A 19,647-nucleotide genomic window follows, 5' to 3' on the forward strand; every position below is an offset into this window, starting at 1 on the left:
GATCCTGGAGGCCCCATGGAAGGAATGGAGGCCTGTGTGGTAAGGATGGCTTTCAATTGCTTTCATCGTTGGAGAATTGAAAAGGCTCCCAGCGGACTGAGGTTCCGCCTTCGGTACTTTGATTTTCTTTTCCGAGACCTTTCATTTCTTTCATCCTCTACCCTTGCCCCTTTTTCACAAGACAGACGGCATTTCAAACACATGGCAGATCAGAGCAAAATGAACGAAAATCCAAAGTTTTCCCCAGAAACTTTTCATCCTCAGAAAAATATTGATGCTGAAGGGGCGAAGAGGTCTGGTGATATTTCTATCTCTTTCTGCTTTCTTAGATTAGATTAGATTTATTGGATTGATATGCCGCCCCTTTCCGCAGACTCGGGGCAGCTCACAACAATGGTAAAAACAGTACATAGTGACACATCCAATACCCACCAATCCAATTACAATTTTAAGTTAAGAAATTCATAAAACAACCCCAATATATATAAAAAATAATCAATCAAACACCAAAACAGCATGGGCAAGGGGGAAATGTTTCAGTTCCCCCATGCCTGACGACAGAGGTGGGTTTTAAGGAGTTTACGAAAGGCAAGGAGGGTGGGGGCAATCCTAATCTCAGGGGGGAGCTGGTTCCAGAGGGTCGGAGCCACCACAGAGAAGGCTCTTCCCCTGGGTCCCACCAGACGACATTGTTTAGTCGACGGGACCCGAAGAAGGCCGACTCTGTGGGACCTTCTTCTTCTTCTTCTTCTTCTTTTTTAATTTTTATAAAATTTTATTTACAAATATAATACATGGTACACAGAATCCAAAGAACATTACATTACATTACATCCAATAAGAAAAATAAGAAGCACCGAAAACAAAAACAGAAAAGAAAAGAGAAAAAAGCAAATAAAAAGAAAACCCCCCAATGAAACCTATATATTAAAATAAAGGCGTGTACAGGATCAGTATCTATATTCTTCAAAAAGTATGTAAATTTTCTTTAGATTCAGTAACAGTTTTTATCGAAAAAGAAAGAAAAGAAAAAGACAGTTTGATTTTTTTAAACATTCAGCTCATTTGGTAAATCATAACATTATATATATATATATATATATATATATATATATATATATATATATATATATATATATACAGTGATCCCTCGATTTTCGCAATCTTGATCTTCGCGAAACGCTATATCGCGATTTTTCCCACCCGATGACGTCACTCTCTTCCTTCCTTTCTCATCTTTCTTTCTCTCTCTCTTTCTCTATCTTGCTTCTTCCTCTCTCACACTCTCTTCCTCCCTCTCTCATCTCTTTCTTTCCTTCTCTCTGTTTCTCTATCTCTCCCCCTCTTGCTGGCGGGCGGCGGGCGGTGGGCGGGCGGGCGAGCGGGGGCATCAGCGAGGAGCCGGGGTTTCCCCTTTGCATGGGCAGCGGGGAAACCCCGATCTTCGTCTGCTCGCTGCTGCTGCGCTGCCGAGCAGATCAGCTGCTGGGCGGCCGCAGCAGCAGCGAGCAGACGAAGATCGGGGTTTCCCCGCCGCCCACACAAAGGGGAAAGCCCGATTCGGCTCCTCGCTGCTGCCGCGCTGCCGAGCAGATCAGCTGCTGGGCGGCTGAAGGAACCTTCCCTGGGTCTTCCCCTTTGCGTGGGCGGCGGGGAAGACCCAGAGAAGGTTCCTTCCGAGGAGCCGAATCGGGCTTTCCCCTTTGCGTGGGCGGCGGGGAAACCCCGATCTTCGTCTGCTCGCTGCTGCTGCGCTGCCGAGCAGATCAGCTGCTGGGCGGCCACAGCAGCAGCGAGCAGACAAAGATCGGGGTTTCCCCTCCGCCCACGCAAACTCCACCATCTGCGCATGCGCTGCCATGGAAAAAGGGCGCGCATGCGCAGATGGTGTTTTTACTTCCGCAACCCTACATCGTGAAAAATCGATTATCGAGAGGGGTCTTGGAACGGAACCCTCGCGATAATCGAGGGATCACTGTATATATATATATATATTTGTTTTCGTAAATTTTCACGGGTATATGTATGTAGATTGTTCTGAGTTCGGGTTTTGCCCTGTGTAATATTTTGCATGTTTATGCGACGTTTCGGTGGAATCACATCCACCATCATCAGGCTGAAGTTTCCAAGCTTCGTGCTGTTGTAACATTTTACAACAGCATGAAGCTTGGAAACTTCAGCCTGATTATGGTGGATGTGATTCCACCGAAACGTCATATATATATATGTAGATTGTTCTGAGTTCGGGTTTTGCCCTGTGTAATATTTTGCATGTCTATGCGACGTTTCGGCGAAATCACATTCACCATCATCAGGCTGAAGTTCCAATCTTTGTGTTGTTGTAAAATGTAATATATATACAAAAATGTAACCCTTCCCTGGTACAGAGCTGAAGGGATTGGATACTGTAGCCTAGAGGATAATTCTCTGCCTTACAAGGCAAAGGTTGCAGGTTCAAGTCCCAGTGGGTATGGCTAGCTGATGAGGCCAAAATAAGGCCGAAAAAAGCTAGTCTTGCTGCAGTAGTGATGTGAATAATCAAACAAATATGATGTTGCTTAAGTTGTTGGCATATAATCCCTAGTAGAAAACATTCTGGACTTTTTTCTGTGGTTCTCTAGAATTTCATCAATCCACAACCCGATTTTTTTCCCAATAGATTTGCGTTTTCCCACACTGCCACCATGTATGGTAGTACGATCTATACTCTTTCTGACACTTTCTTCCTCCTCTTCCTCCTCCTCTCGCCCCCCTTCTTTCTCTCTCTCTCTCTCCCAGATTTGAACAATAGCATCTCTAGGCCATGGCACAGCAATTGTATATCTAGGACAAGTGGAAAGTTACTGAATGGATCTCAAGAGCTTAGAGGTCGAATAATTGTAAAAGTTTCTGTCGATTGGAAATCACGGCAACCATAAGCTTCCCAGAGCTTTAGAGGTTTTTTTTTTTAAGATTTGCATTAATACTTCTTTAGAGCAGTAAATCTTTTCAGTTCCCCATGATGTCATTGGAATCCAAAGGGGCACTGTGCATTTTAAAGAAGCACTAAATGGATAGAAACTTCCTAAAACACAATTGTTAACTTGGATTAGGATCCGTGGGGATCATAGCCATTTTTTCTGTGTTGCAAATAGCCCCAGAGAAGCAGACTTCTATTCTCTCACCCAGAAAAATAAAATTAGCCCAGTTCACATCCAGATTTGCTCTATCTCAAATTCCATTGAGTATACTGTATACTGAGCATACTCAATCTGTATGGAGGACAGAAGGGAAAGAGGAGACATGATCGAAACATTTAAATATGTTAAAGGGTTAAATAAGGTTCAGGAGAGAAGTGTTTTTAATAGGAAAGTGGACACAAGAACAAGGGGGCACAATCTGAGGTTAGTTGGGGGAAAGATCAGAAATAACGTGAGAAAATATTATTTTACTGAAATAGTAGTAGATGCTTGGAACAAACCTCCAGCAGACGTGGTTGGTAAATCTACAGTAACTGAATTTAAACAGGCCTGGGATAAACATATATCCATCCTAAGATAAAATACAGGAAATAGCAGAAGAGCAGACTAGATGGACCATAAGGTCTTTTTCTGCCATCAATCTTCTACTGTGTGTTTCTATGTTTCTATACAAGCACATTAAGCAAATTCTTGCATTAACTGTATTAGAAGAAACTAACAGAATTACAGAGTTGGAAGGGACCTTGGAGGTCTTCTACTCTAACCCCCTGGTCAGGCACAAGACCAGTTTGTACTTTTGGCAAATAATGTCTCCATTGAAGTTTATCGTAAGGATTGGTCACACCAGAATTTAAGTCAAGGAAAAGTCAGGCATGATTACTTGGTCATTCTCTTTAAAAATGGGCTTCATTCCATGAACACAGCCCCTCCAGGATTAAGGCAAACCTGAATAAGAATTGTTAGCATATTTAACTTGTTTCATAATGTAAATTTGTTCCTAAAAATAAGGACAAAAGGAAGGAGCGGTGTCAAACTTTTAATAGGGACTTTCGTTTACATGTATGATAAGCTATAATATCAAGTAGGCATTGTTTATTTTAGTTTAGCGTTGTGCGCAGGATTATTTATTAGGAGTCATGATGGCTTGTTCCAGAAACAGAGATTTTAAAACCCTGTGATGGTAGTTTAGAACCTTTCATCTGATCTTTGTACAACCTTAATCCTATGCATAAGATTAACAAAGGAAGTAGGTATTATGGCTGTATAATCAGGAGGAGTGTTGAAGTTCCTCACCACTGATATATATATTTAGGGATCATCCTATAATTAGAAGATCTCTTGCATTTACATCCTGTTGTCTTCTAAGATAGAATAACCGAAAAATAAGTGTTGGACAAGAGCTTTGAGGTCTTCTAGTCCAAACTGATGTTGAAGTAGGAGACCCTATACTAGGGGTCTCCAATCTTAGCAACTTTAAGACTTTTGGACTTTAACTCCCAGAGTTGAAGTTCACAAGTCTTAAAGTGGCCAAGGTTGGAAACCCTTGCCCTATACCATTCCAGACAAATGGCTGTCCAGTCTCTTCTGCTTCCAATGATAAATGACCCACAAAGTTGCTAGAACTGAGGAGGAATTTCCTACCTCTTGAGAACAAATTAATCACTGCCAAATTAATGAAGCCTCCAAGGGAGGAAGCACCCACAACCTCCAAGGGATGAAGCACCCACAACTTGCCTTCAGAAGTTGTGGATGCTTCATTCCTTGAACGCTTCAAATAAAAAAGACTGGACAGACATATAAGATACACTACTGGCTGCCTCTTGAACGACGTTGGCAACAGATGTCACTGGACAGAGAAGTGGAGAATTATCTTCTTCGCAATGGGACTTTTCTGGATCTTCGTCTGCCATTCCATAGGGCTCTTTTTCCACGTCTCAAGAGGGGCGGAGCTGGACCTGCCTCTTCGCTGCTACTTTCTTCTTCTTCGCTGGATGTTCTGGCACCGCCTGAAGGGATGCTCGGAGGCCTCTCACGCCCTGCCCAGCGGCAAGCCAGCTTATCCACTTGGCAACCCTGTCTGCTGGGCAGCCTCCAGCTTTCGTTGAATGGGGCTACAGCCATACATTCTGCTGCAGCTTTATCGCAGGAGCACAGAAGGTTTTCACACAGGGTCCATCCAACACCTGAGAAAAAGGATGTTTTATTATTATTATTATTATTAGTAGTAGTAGTAGTAGTAGTAGTAGTAGTAGTAGTACAGGGTACATGGTTGTTAGGGATTGCCATTGTAAACTGCATATTGTACATTTGTACCAAACTTGTACTTAAAGAGTTAATGTGCACTTAAAGGGTTAACTTGTATTTGAAGAGTTAATATTCAAGGCTGTTTCGTCACTTCCTCATTGAAGCTATAAAAGCTCATTGTTTTGCTCAGTCACTTCCTTTACTTTTGCCTGAGAGATGGGGGAGTTGTGTTTAAGCTTCGTGCTTGTATAAGCTTTGTGCTTTTATCTATATTGTATTTTGCTTTGTGCTAATCTTGTAATTGCTCAGTGCATATTATTCTGTATTTGCTTCATGCTTATTCTGGATTGTTTATATTTTGTTTATATGTAAATAATACTTATTTAACTAAGTCTGTGTCTTGGCTTTATCACACATCCACACTCTGTTAAAATTCTCTGCTCGGTATTGTTGAAGGTTTCATAGCCTAGCTAACCAAGACAAGCCAACAACAACAACAACAACAACTATTATTATTATTATTATTATTATTATTATTATTATTATTATTATTATGATGTCAATACAACACAGCAAACGAGATCACTATGCTGGATTTTTCATCACCGGTCGGGCACTTCCCAAGCACCTAGGACTGCATGATGTAGCGGCGAATTATGTTTCCCGATCCCAGTAAAGCAGCCTTTTGCAATTGACAGATTGAGATTTTGTCAATTTCGATGGTTTTCAAATGTCCGCTGAGGTCCTTTGGCACTGCGCCCAGCGTGCCAAGTATCACTGGGACCACTTGACGTCAAGTTGGCCATCTCTAAGCCAGTCACATGACCTTTAAGCCACCACCCCCAGTCACATGATTTACTGGAGAAAAATGTTTCCCCCCCCTTTTAAAAACATTTCACTTAAGAAAGAGGTGATTCATATACACCATTATCTCAAAACTTACATGTTGGTGTGTGATCAAAACACACAACTTCGGATCTTGATTTTTTTTCTGGCTGACATCCCAGTCTTTTAACTTGTTCCAGGCAGCATTGATGGGAGAAACAACATCTGTTAGATGGAAAGGGTAAGAGAATTCATGTTTTGAAACCGTTTTCTACCCACAAGGATTGCAGCGTTCCTTACATTGGTATAAACCTAGCAGGTATCATATTTTGAAAAATATTTTCTTTCTTGCTTTATCATATCATCTAGTTTAGGAAGGAAGGAAGGAGGGAGGGAGGGAGGAAGGGAGGGAGGAAGGAGAGAAAGAGAAAGGGAGAAGGAAGGGAGGGATCATTCTTTGTCAAGTGGACCAGGTGAAATTGAAGTCTTATTGGAAAGGAAAACATATATAAAACATAGTAAAACATAGTAAAAACAACATATATAATAGGAAAAATGTACTCTTTCTAATGAAATAAAAATGAAGATGATTGAAGGTGAGAAAATAGAGAGTGATAGAAAAAAAGTGCTCTTTCTAGTGAAGATGATTGAAGGTGATGAAAAAGAGCTCTCTGTTTTCTCACCTTCAATCATCTTCATTTTTATTTCATTAGAAAGAGCACAGTTTTTCCTATCATATATGTTGTTCTTGTGATGGTTTCTTTTCAAATAAGATTGCAAAAGTCAGTCAAATGAATACCTGGTCCACTTGACAAAGAATGACCCAGAGGGAAGAGAATGGAAGGAAGGAAAGAAAGAGGGAAGGGAGGCAAAAGGGATGGAGGATGAAAGAAAGAAAGGAGAGAAAAAGAGAAGGGAGGGAGGGAGGAGAGAGGTGAGGGAGGGAGAGGGAGGAGAGAGGTGAGGGAGGGGTAGGGAGGAAGGAAGGAAGGAAGGAAGGACAGAAAATAATAATAATACTAATAATAATAATAATACTAATAATACTAATAATACTAATAATACTAATAATAATAATAATAATAATAATAATAATAATAATAATAATAATAATAAAATAAAATAAAATAAATAGTAAAAAAGAACACAATGGAAATACATCAATGGAACATCAATTGAATACATCAATATGCGACATATCAATCAAATTGAATGCATCAATATGGTTCATAATATCTAATATCCTGCCCAATACCTCTTGGTGAGCAGAAAAAGGGGAACATTTTTTCCCCCTCTGTTTCATTTTATTTTATCGTTAACTGTAAATATTTGTTTAGGACCCACGCGCCTAGATAGACGATTTAAGTTAACAAAATGCACAGAAGCATGGGCAATTCCTTTGTTTTGCTTTTAATGCTAGCCACCTGTCCAGTTCATCGGTCGGATGTCCTCTTCCCTCTTGTCCACAAAAGCAGCCATATAATTCGAACTCCTCTGGACACCGGTCAGTCAAGCAGTAGAGCATCTCACCCAACTGTGGAAACTCTTGTTTGAGTTGTCCATTGTCACCCCGTTGCAGAAAGGAGAAACGATCACAGACTGTGGAAAGGAGATAGGCATTTCATAGTTTTATTCTGCTGAATAGCATATACAGACTTTAATGGGCTGCTGCCCCCATGGGGTGGTGGGGACACACAGTGGGTATAGTAGGTTTTATTTATTTATTTTATTTATTAATTATATTTGTATGCCTCCCCTCTCCACAGACTCGGGGCGGCTCACAACAAAGTGAAGACAATTTACAACAAATCTAAATTACTATTTAAAAATATTTAAAAGACCCCATTTTCTAAACACACATACATACAAACATACCATTCATAAATTGTATATGCCCGGGGGAGATGTCTCAGTTCCCCCATGCCTGACGACAAAGGTGAGTCTTAAGCAGCTTACGAAAGGCAAGGAGGGTAGGGGCAGTTCTAATCTCCGGGGGAGTTGGTTCCAGAGGGTCGGGGCTGCCACAGAGAAGGCTCTTCCCCTGGGGCCCGCCAACCGACATTGTTTAGTTGACGGGACCCGGAGAAGGCCCACTCTGTGGGACCTAATCGGTCGCTGGGATTCGTGCGGCAGAAGGCGGTCTCGGAGATATTCTGGTCCAGTGCCATTAAGGGGTTTTAAAAGTCATAACCAACACTTTGAATTGTGACCGGAAGTTGATTGGCAACCAATGCAGACTGCGGACTGTTGGTGAAACATGGGCATACCTAGGTAAGCCCATGACTGCTCTCGCAGCTGCATTCTGCACGATCTGAAGTTTCCGAACACTTTTCAAAGGTAGCCCCATGTAGAGAGCATTACAGTAGTCTAACCTCGAGGTGATGAGGGCATGAGTGACTGTGAGCAGTGAGTCCCGGTCCAGATAGGGCCGCAACTGGTGCACCAGGCGATCCTGGGCAAACGCCCCCCTCGCCACAGCTGAAACATGGTTCTCTAATGTGAGCTGTGGATCGAGGAGGACGCCCAAGTTGCGGACCCTCTCCGAGGGGGTCAATAATTCCCCCCCAAGGGTAATGGAAGGACAGATGGAATTGTCCTTGGGAGGCAAAACCCACAGCCACTCTGTCTTATCACTATTTATTGAATACTTAACAGTTTTATTATTGTCCTTCATTCTCTAGTACCTTAGTATGATCCCTGATTACTTTTAAATAGAAAATAATGAAAGAATATGTTTTTACCCATAAATGCTTTAATCATTATCTAGAATTGAACTTTTATAGTAATTAAAAATATTGAGCTACTTGCCTAATCTGTTATCATACTGAAACTTCTGGGTTCAGTACAAAACTTTAAAATGTCACTGTGCTCCTCAACAAATAATGCTGTCTATCATTTGTCCTTTTTGTGGCTATTCAAATAATGTGACTTAATCCACTGAAAAAGAGTCCAAGCATCTATTTGAAAACTTTTCTTGGTCAGTAAGCCACTCCCACCCGGTCACATGACCTTTAAACCACCCCAGTCACATGATTGTCAAGCCACTCCCACCTGGTCACATGGCCAGCAAGTCACTCCTACCCGATCACATGACCATCGAGCCACACCCACACAATAAGCCACGCCAACAGCATGGGGGTAAAATTTTTGCCATCCTTCACTGCATACAGATGACTAACAGAATCCTCTTTTCTGCTGCATCTCTCACATTCCTCATATTATCTCCCCTTTATCTTCCAACCTTTTCTAGAGAAGATCTGGACATCAGAAAGATAAGGCTGAATTGGCATGAAGAACTCATTTTTCTGGAACTATCCATTCCACTAGCAAAGGGTTTTAAACTGCTTTTACTATTGGATTTGTACTATTTTGTTGTTGTGAGCCACTCCGAATCTCCGGAGAGGGGCGGCATACAAATCTAGTTAATAATAATAATAATAATAATAATAATAATAATAATAATAAATGAGAGTTGTTGATGCAACTTCTGTGTGCTATTTTTAAAAAAATTAAAAATAAACCCAAGTTATCTCCCAAAGAAGCCGAGTGGTGGCCGAGTAGTGAAGGCACTCGTTTTCCACTAAAAAAAAATAAGAGTTCAATCCTAGATAGTGGAAGAGGTTTCTCTGTTAGGGCACAAAGAGAAAATATCTGCTGTGAACTCCGCATGGTGTCAGGAAGGGCTTCCAGCCAGTAAATGCTCAGCTGCAGCCAATCTCCACAACTCTACCCCGAATTAAGGGATTCCAGAGCCATGAAAGGGAGTGGGGGTTTAAAAAAAATATCTCCTGAAGAATTAATACACTGATGGGTCACTTCTTTTCTGTTTACATTTCTTTTCATGTATAACACTCAACTAACTCTCAAACTAACTGTTTTGTAGGTCTCCTCTCTTTTTTCCAGTGGGGATTTTTTGTTCTGATCCGGTACACCCAAAGCAGAACACAACACACACACACACACACACACACATATATGTTTTTTCGCTGAATTTGAAAAATTAAGGGAGACTAGGATAGATCTATTTCGGCCTTATTTTGGCCTCATCAGCTAGCCATACCCACTGGGATTTGAACCTGCAACCTTTTCCTTGTAAGGCAGAGAATTATCCTCTAGGCTACAGTATCCAATCCCTTCATATATATATATATCTTGGCCAGTTTGAGTGGGCCTCTGCCAACATGAACAGTTCACGTTGGCAGAAGCCCGCTCAAACTGGCCAAGAGATAACAAATGGCAGCCAGCCAAGAGGGAGAGCCAATTAGCACATTATTCCTTGAGATAAGGTCTGTAAATCACCAACATACCCTCACAGATCTCCAGGTTTCCTTTCTTTCTCATTCATCGGCATCTCTGTGTGACTCTTAAAAGAGCCACAGCAGTTTCTCAGCACAGCAGTTCTGGAACTCCTGATTTGAATCCTCCACCATGACTAAAGTTGAAACTCCACACCTCTTTACCCAGAAATCCTCCTTTATATCCTTCTTTATATGTGGTCAACTGTTTCCTAGAGCTATAATTGACTAGACTTTCTTTTATAGACTCACTTTCTTAATGTTTTCCCATAAAGATATTCTGCTTCATGACTTTTTGACATCTAATAGGGTCTCCTGATCTCCCAGTCTCTGGAGGTTCCTTTGGTTCCAGCTCTATCTCACTCTCATTCTCTGATTCAGCTGGCAAGAATGCTGACCTAGGGTACCAAGATGGGCCCGGTTCATCCTCCTTAGAATCTGTCACTAACTGACCCGGTCATGGACCACTCACAACAGGTTGAGTGAAAGTATCTCATACCTTCTCTGAAAGATTCTTCAGGAGATGGTGACACTTCTGGAATCATCGTAGAAAATGCCACAGGTTCCTCCCCAGCTATCTTGAAGACATGTCCTAGATTTGGGGTTTAAAAGATGCCTTTTTAGATTCTGTGGACTTAAGATCTATTAAAGAAGTAACAAAAACAAAGCAGAATCTTGTAATGTTCTTGAAGCCCAGGTCCAAAGACGGGCTACAAGAATGGTGGAAGGTCTTAAGCATAAAACGTATCAGGAAAGACTTTATGAACTCAATCTGTAGAGTCTGGAGGACAGAAGGAAAAGGGGGGACATGATTGAAACATTTAAATATGTTAAAGGGTTAAATAAGGTCCAGGAGGGAAGTGTTTTTAATAGGAAAGTGAACACAAGAACAAGGGGACACAATCTGAAGTTAGTTGGGGGAAAGATAAAAAGCAACGTGAGAAAATATTATTTCACTGAAAGAGTAGTAAATCCTTGGAACAAACTTCCAGCAGACGTGGTAGATAAATCCACAGTAACTGAATTTAAACATGCCTGGGATAAACATATATCCATTGTAAGATAAAATACAGGAAATAGTATAAGGGCAGACTAGATGGACCATGAGGTCATTTTCTGCCGTCAGTCTTCTATGTTTCTATGTTTCTATGTTTGAATGAAAAAAAAATAACCTTCTATGAATCTCACTTTAAATAAGTGTCTTATATACTGTATAAAAAGTATTGTGTAGAAGAGGCCTCATTCTGCAGTGGATAGACAAAAGCTAGAATGATAATGATGATAAATAAAAAGTCGAGGTGTACTCTAAACATACAGCCACATTTGTGCTTGCACCATTTTTTTTTCTAATGAATCATCTGCACCTCTGTAACTGCCTGGTTCAGTTCTGCAACCCAACAAGACAGACACAGACTTCAGAGGAGAATCAGAACTGCAGAAAAACAATTCCATTGGGAACCCATATAACTCACGAGTCAAAAAAAGGGCGTTGAAAATATTTACTGACCCCTCGCATCCTGGACATAAATTGTTTCAACTCCTGCTCTCAAAACGCTGCTATAGAGCATTGCACATCAGAACAACTAGACACAAAACATTTTTCCCCGAATGCCATCGCTCTGCTAAACAAATAATTCCCTCAACACTGTCAAACTATTTACTAAGTCTGCACTACTATTAATCTTCTCATCATTTCCATCACCCATCTCCTCCCACAAATGACTGTATGACTGTAACTTTATTATTATTTATTATTATTTATTGGATTTGTATGCCGCCCCTCTCCCTAAACTCGGGGCAGTTAACAACAATGATAAAAACAGCATATAACAATCCAATACTAAAACAACTAAAAAACCCTTATTATAAAACCAAACATACACACAAACATACATACCATGCATAAATTGTAAAGGCCTAGGGGGAAGGAATATCTCAGTTCCCCCATGCCTGACGGCAGAGGTGGGTTTTAAGGAGCTTATGAAAGGCGAGGAGGGTGGGGGCAATTCTAATCTCTGGGGGGAGCTGGTTCCAGAGGGCCGGGGCCACCACAGAGAAGGCTCTTCCCCTGGGTCCCGCCAAACGACATTGTTTAGTTGACGGGACTCGGAGAAGGCCCACTCTGTGGGACCTAACTGGTTGCTGGGATTTGTGCAGCAGAAGGCGGTCTCGGAGCAACTTTGCTGCTTGTATCCTTACAATTTATACTGACTGGTCCCTAATATGATTGGATTGCTTATTTGTACCCAGACTATCATTATTGTTGTACCTTATTATTCTTGACGAACCTATCTTTCCTTTTTTGTACACTGAGAGTGTATGCACCAAGACAATTTCCTTGTGTATCCAATCACACTTGACCAATAAGGAATTCTAATCTAGTCTAGTCTAATCTATTCTATGGTAATAGGAATTTTACTTGCCGCTGTTTGATGCTCTTGGAAATTCTGAAGTTGGCACGAATTGTGCTTCTTGTGTGCTAATCCCAGATGAAGGGGTTGCAGTTCTTATAGTAGCAGAATAGCTCTCTGGCAATCCTGGGGAAAGATGCAGGATTAGACATAGAAACATAGAAGTCTGAAGAAAATAACATGAAGTAATATATATAAGGATAAAAGTGAAAATAGAAGATAAGATGTATGAAAGGAAGAATATATATATAATATATGAGATAAAGGAAAGACAATTGGACAGGGGCCGAAAGGCATACTAGTGCACTTATGTACGCCCCTTACTGGCCTCTTAGGAACCTGGAGAGGTCAATCATGGATGGTCTAAGGGTTATGGATGGTCTAAGGTTAATACTAATTTAAGTCAAGGATAAATAAGTCCCCCACCCCACCTAATCTTTCAAGTCTTGCTATATTGCCTTATCAGGTGGGAGGTTTGTGGGGGAGGATACATCAGGTATAAGAAAATGTTTGGATGTAAGATTGATTGATTGATTGATTTAGTCAAGTACGTATTGGTAGTATACATAGATATAACACTGTTTTATACATGAGATGGGTACTAATAAGAGGAATCATTAGGACGGGGATGGTATACACGCTGGTGCACTTACACACAGCCCTTACTGACCTCTTAGGAATAGGGTGAGGTCAACAGTGGATAGTCTAAAGGTAAAACTTTGGGGGTTTGGTGACGAAACTACAGAGTTCAGGTAGTGAGTGCCAGGCATTAACCGCTCTGTTGCTAAAGTCGTATTTTCTACAGTCAGGTTTGGGGCGGTTCACTTTGAGTTTGTATCTGTTATATGGTTGTCTATTGTCGTGGTTGAAGCTCAAGTAGCCGTTGACAGGAAGAACGTTGTAGCAGATGATACTCCTAGCAAGGTCACTCAAGGCATAAAAGTCTTTGCAAGCCAGGTCACTTTCAGCTACACCCGTTTTAAAGGCCAGAGTAAAAGCAAGATATGTGTTTCCAATAACTGTAAATTAGATTCACGTGTTCAGATTTAGATTACTAGCATTTGAAGGGACCTTGTAGGTCCTCTAGTCCAGGGGTCTCCAACTTTGGCAACTTTAAGACTTGTGGACATCAACTCCCAGCCTTCAATTCTGGGAGTTGAAGTCCACAAGTCTTAAAGTTACCAAGGTTGGAGACCCCTAATCTAGTCCAACACCCTGCTCAAGCAGGAGTCCCTATATCATTTTGGACAAATGATAGTCCAGTCTCACTTTGAAAGCCTTAAGTTTTGGAGTTCTCACAACCTCCGCTGCCAAGCTGTTGCACTGGTTGATTGCTCTCACCATCAGAAAGTTCCTCCTTATTTCCAGGTTAAATCTCAGCTCACTCAGTTTCCATCCATTATTCCTTATCTGGCCTTGGAAAACAGTCAGACCTCCTCCTCTGTGTCACCCCTGGTCCTGATCCTCACCAGACTAGTCATGCCCAGTTCTTTATTATTTTATTTATTTATTTATTTTGTCCAATACACAATGAGGGTTTTAGTGGGTATATATCTATATACACATAGTAAAATACATGATGACGGTTATAGAGGAGATGCTCATAGTAAAATATATCTAAGAAAGAATAGAAAAGAAGATATAGTAATGGAACATATCAATGAAAGAATAGAAGAAGAGATATAGGAAGAGAAGAAAGGTATAGGAGATATAGGAGAGCAATAGGACAGGGGATGGAAGGCTCTCTAGTGCACTTGTACTCGCTCCTTATTGACCTCTTAGGAATCTGGATAGGTCAACCGTAGATAATCTAAGGGTAAAGTGTTGGGGGTTTGGGGGTGACACTATGGAGTCCAATAATGCTGTGAGCCGCCCCGAGTCTGCGGAGAGGGGCGGCATACAAATCTAAATAATAAATAAATAAAATGAGTTCCACGCTTCGATATCTTGGTTACTGAAGTCATATTTTTTACAGTCAAGTTTGAAGCGGTTAATATTAAGTTTAAATCTGTTGTGTGCTCTTGTGTTGTTGTGGTTGAAGCTGAAGTAGTCGCCGACAGGCAGGACGTTGCAGCATATGATCTTGTGGGCAATACTTAGATCTTGTTTAAGGCGTCTTAGTTCTAAACTTTCTAGGCCCAGGATTGAAAGTCTAGTCTCATAGGGTATTCTATTTCGAGTGGAGGAGTGAAGGGCTCTTCTGGTGAAGTATCTTTGGACATTTTCAAGGGTGTTAATGTCTGAGATGCAACCACTCTTTGCATGTTATAGTTTCCAGGCCCCTAATCATAATTAAGCAGACACTTTCCATAGCAGGATTGAAGACTTGTTCACCCTGGGAACAAACTGCAAGGATCCACTTACCTCTCAGTTCTGAATTATCAAAAGCAACAGTCGGACCTTTCTGGGTTAAAGCTGTAAAGCAACAGACACAAGAAAAGTTCCTGTTACCATGTGAGATAATGTTTATGGGGCTTTGTTTTGTTTTTAAATTTCCTTGATCAGAAAAATGTCAAAACTTGCCTCTCTAAGCAATCAAATACCTTTTCTATTACTTCCTTTTTACAGAGGATGAAAATAGAAGTTTGATGCTTAACTGAATGAGTTGATGCAAACTTCTATCTTCTATCACTTCTAGAAATGGCCAAGTAAACTACAGGGGGAACAGAAAGGGTAAGTAAGTAAGTAAGTAAGTAAGTAAGGAAGGAAGGAAGGAAGGAAGGAAGGAAGGAAGGAAGGAAGGAAGGAAGGAAGGAAGGAAGTCCCCCATTATATTTGAATAAGATATTTGTTTTGAACCACATTTTGTCCCTTAGCCAACACTAGAACTATTTGGGTGTTGAAAAAAACAAGTACTTCCTGAAATGGCACCATGTTGAAGTATGCTGAAATACATTTTCTCCACGTTTTCATAATGAAATATGAAGACCTATACAGTACCCCCGCCTGTTAAGGTTTCAAGGACTCCACTGCTTTCAACATCTGAAGAAACTGAAAGAAAAACAGATTTGTTGGGTGTAAAAATTGTGCACGGATTTCTCCTAGTAAACAAGCATCAAATCATCAAATAACTTATAACAAAAATCTGTTGATTTGAAGGATGCCATATGAGGAGAGAATTCTATTGTACTGCAAACCAAAGCATACAAAACCTTTTGCTAGAGCAATTCTCAAATATATCTTGTCTGCCTGGAATCTACATTGTATAATGGACATCAGTACAATTGAGCAAGTCCAGAGGTGTTTAACAACGGTGCGCTTATGCACACACTCTTACTGACGTCTTAGATTTAACCTTAAACTGTCTATCGTGGTTAAATCTAAGAATTTCAAGGAGACAACAATTGCGCCAGTCTAGAAGAATGTATTAACTTACATCTTTCATGGTTGTTCAAGATCAGGTCACTGAACTCTTGAGGTACATCTGTCAAAGAAAAAAAATAGATTCTGTGACAAATCTGGCTTTGTAATTTACTCCAAGAATCAACACAAGTGGTTTTTCAAAGTAAAGAATGGAGAGGGAGAGGAAGAGGAGGAGATGGAAGAGGAGGAGACAGAAGAGGAGGGAGGAGGAGGAGGAGGCGGAGAAGAAGAGGAAGAAGAGGAAGAGGAAGAAGAAGAGGAGGAGGAGGAAGGAGAAGGAGAAGAAGAAGAAGAGGAAGAGGAGGAGGAAGAGGAAGGAGAAGAAGAAGAAGAAGAAGAAGAAGAAGAAGAAGAAGAAGAAGAAGAAGAAGAAGAAGAAGAAGAAGAAGAAGTCTTATTATTCTTTATTAGCTAAATGTGATTGGACACAAAAGGAATTTGTCTCTGGTGCATATGCCCTCAGTGTACATACAAGTAATACATGATGAATCATGATCATAGTAATCGTAAAAATACATTCATCATAAATAATAAAATACAACAAAGTGATAGTCACAGGATACTAATAAGCAATCAACATAAATCACAATAGGATACTAAAGTAAACAATATAAATCATAAGCTGCAGGCAATGAAGTTATAGTCAAAAGAAGATAAGCAGATAGATAATAGGAAAGATGGGAAGAATAACAGAATACAGCCTTACCAGATAGTTTGACAGTGTTGTGGGAATTAATTGTTTGTTTGTTTTTCAATAAATTTTATTAATTTTCGTAAAATAGACAAAACCGACAAACATACATTTAACATAAAGGTGGGGTTGCAATTTCCCCGCTTATTCTAGAAGATAAGTTTCAATACAGAAAAAGAAATACGTTAGTAATACTTTAAATCTACTTATTACTTTAAATGAAAAGAAGAAATTTGTTTAATCTTGTATAGTAAATCTTCATATAAAAACTATATCCAACACAAAATTTAAAACATATTCATTCTTCTACTATTCTGCTATTCTTTTAACTTTTACTTCTTCTTCTTATTTATCCATATATACACTTTGTTCCAAATCTCATAAAATTCTGTTTCCTAATTGTTTGGCAGAGTGATGGCATAGGGGAAAAATTGTCCTTGTCTCTAGTTGTTCCGGCATGTAGTGCCCTATAGCATCGTTTTGGAGGCAGAAGAAAAAACCCACATGTTTTTCCTTTATAAGATATGATTTAGGATGGCAAAAAATAATAGCAGATTTTTGGAGGTGGGGGGGCAATATGGCAATTATAATAAATATGGCAATTATAATAAATATGTATTAGATTTTTTTATTATGCCTTTATTATTATATAGGTAACTCAAGGCAATTCCCTATATAATAATACTCCTTTCTCCTTCTATGTTTCCTACAACAACAATTTTATGAAACGAGCTGGGCTGAGAAAAAGTGATTGGTTCAGAGTCACCTAATCAGCGTTTCATGTCTAAGGCAAGATTAGAACTCACCATCTCATCAGGTTATTGCTCCAAAGTCACCAAGCTGGCTTTCAGACCTAAGCAGGATCTAGAACTGGCTGTTACCTGTTGTTTGGCTCAAAGTCACCTGGATGACTTCCCTGGCTAAGATGGGACAAAAACTCACAATTTCCTGATGATTGGCCAGATTTCATGTCTTTTTAAAAATATATATATATAATCTTTATTGAAAATAAATGGGGGAGGGGAATACAGAAAGCAAAAGGACTATGTAAACATTGGTACAAATTTATATAACTTTAAAATATGCAGTTATAAAATAGTATACAGTGTTCCCTCGATTTTCGCGGGTTTGAACTTCGCAGAACGTCTATACCACGGTTTTTCAAAAATATTAATTAAAAAATACTTCGCGTTTTTTCCCCTATACCACGGTTTTTCCCGCCCGATGACATCATATGTCATTGCCAAACTTTCGTCTGCCTTTAAAAAACATTTTTTAAATAAACTCTAATAAATGGTGAATAATAATCTAAATGGTTGCTAAGGGAATGGGAAATTGTAATTTAGGGGTTTAAAGTGTTAAGGGAAGGCTTGTGATACTGTTCATAGCCAAAAATAGTGTATTTTCTTCCGCATCTCTACTTCACGGAAATTCGACTTTCGCGGGTGGTCTTGGAACGCATCCCCCACGAAAATCGAGGGAACACTGTACACTTCTTACATAGGGGAAGAAAATAAAGAGGAAAAGCTAGAGAGAGAGAAAGAAAAAAGAGCGAAAAGGGGAAGAAAGGAAGAAGAATAAATACTATAAAAGAAAAGGAAGAAGGGGAATAGAGCCACAAAGTGAGAGAGAAAGGAAAAAAATAGGTTGGAAAAAAGATGGAAATAAGACCAGCAATAAGCTGGTGTATCGTTTCCATAGGATATAAAGTCCGTATTTATCGTTGGATTATCATTCCCTTTTTAAGAGTAGTTATAAACTTCTGTTGATTTGATTAGGGTTATAGCTGTAAAGTTAAATCTGAGTATTGCATTGGCAGTTCTGTGTTAGCAAAAACTTCAGAAGAGAAGGATTTAGGGGTAGTGATTTCTGACAGTCTCAAAATGGGTGAGCAGTGTGGTCGGGCAGTAGGGAAAGCAAGTAGGATGCTTGGCTGCATAGCTAGAGGTATAACAAGCAGGAAGAGGGAGATTGTGATCCCCTTATATAGAGCGCTGGTGAGACCACATTTGGAATACTGGGTTCAGTTCTGGAGACCTCAGCTACAAAAAGATATTGACAAAATTGAACGGGTCCAAAGACGGGCTACAAGAATGGGGGAAGGTCTTAAGCATAAAACGTATCAGGAAAGACTTAATGAAGTCAATCTGTATAGTCTGGAGGACAGAAGGAAAAGGGGGGACATGATTGAAACATTTAAATATGTTAAAGGGTTAAATAAGGTTCAGGAGGGAAGTGTCTTTAATAGGAAAGTGAACACAAGAACAAGGGGACACAATCTGAGGTTAGTTGGGGGAAAGATCAAAAGCAACATGAGAAAATATTATTTTACTGAAAGAGTAGTAGATCCTTAGAACAAACGTCCAGCAGACCTGGTTGGTAAATCCACAGTAACTGAATCTAAACATGCCTGGGATAAACATAGATCCATTGTAAGATAAAATACAGGAAATAGTATAAGGGCAGACTAGATGGACCATGAGGTCTTTTTCTGCCGTCAGTCTTCTATGTTTCTACGTTTTTCCAGTGTTATATAAGATTTTTTTTAAAATATAAGGTAGAGTATCTTGCAGGAGTTTATCATACAATATTAGGTTATTTTATTGGATTATTCTCTTTTTGGATTAGTTGAAAGATATTCTTTTTCTTCAGCCAGTCATACCATTTGCCCCAGACTTGGTAAAATACCGTATCTTGTCTATTTTGTAATTCCATGGTTAATTTAGACATTTCTGCGTAGTCCATAATTTTAATTAAGATGTTTAGTATGATAGGTGTTTGTTTCTGTTTCCAAGTCTGGGCATATAAGATTCTTGCTGCAGTTTCATGTCTATGTTGGGACTAGAACTCACAGTCTC

General features: G+C 39.9%; 1 protein-coding gene across 1 annotated transcript in view; it reads right to left on the reverse strand.

The window, feature by feature from the left end:
- Window positions 1-4,714: 4,714 nt before the first annotated feature.
- Window positions 4,715-19,647, reverse strand: part of OC90 (otoconin 90) — an 84,078-nt gene continuing 69,145 nt past the window's right edge. The window contains exons 10-15 of the mRNA XM_070748650.1: window positions 15,100-15,150; window positions 13,539-13,703; window positions 7,454-7,628; window positions 6,148-6,254; window positions 4,916-5,143; window positions 4,715-4,806 (exon numbers count right to left, since the gene is read on the reverse strand). Of these exons, the coding sequence (XP_070604751.1) occupies window positions 4,715-4,806; window positions 4,916-5,143; window positions 6,148-6,254; window positions 7,454-7,628; window positions 13,539-13,703; window positions 15,100-15,150 (818 nt within the window). The remainder of the gene's footprint in view (window positions 4,807-4,915; window positions 5,144-6,147; window positions 6,255-7,453; window positions 7,629-13,538; window positions 13,704-15,099; window positions 15,151-19,647) is intronic.

This window comes from Erythrolamprus reginae, chromosome 3 (genome assembly GCF_031021105.1).
Source record: "Erythrolamprus reginae isolate rEryReg1 chromosome 3, rEryReg1.hap1, whole genome shotgun sequence".
Taxonomy (NCBI): Eukaryota; Metazoa; Chordata; class Lepidosauria; order Squamata; family Dipsadidae; genus Erythrolamprus; species Erythrolamprus reginae.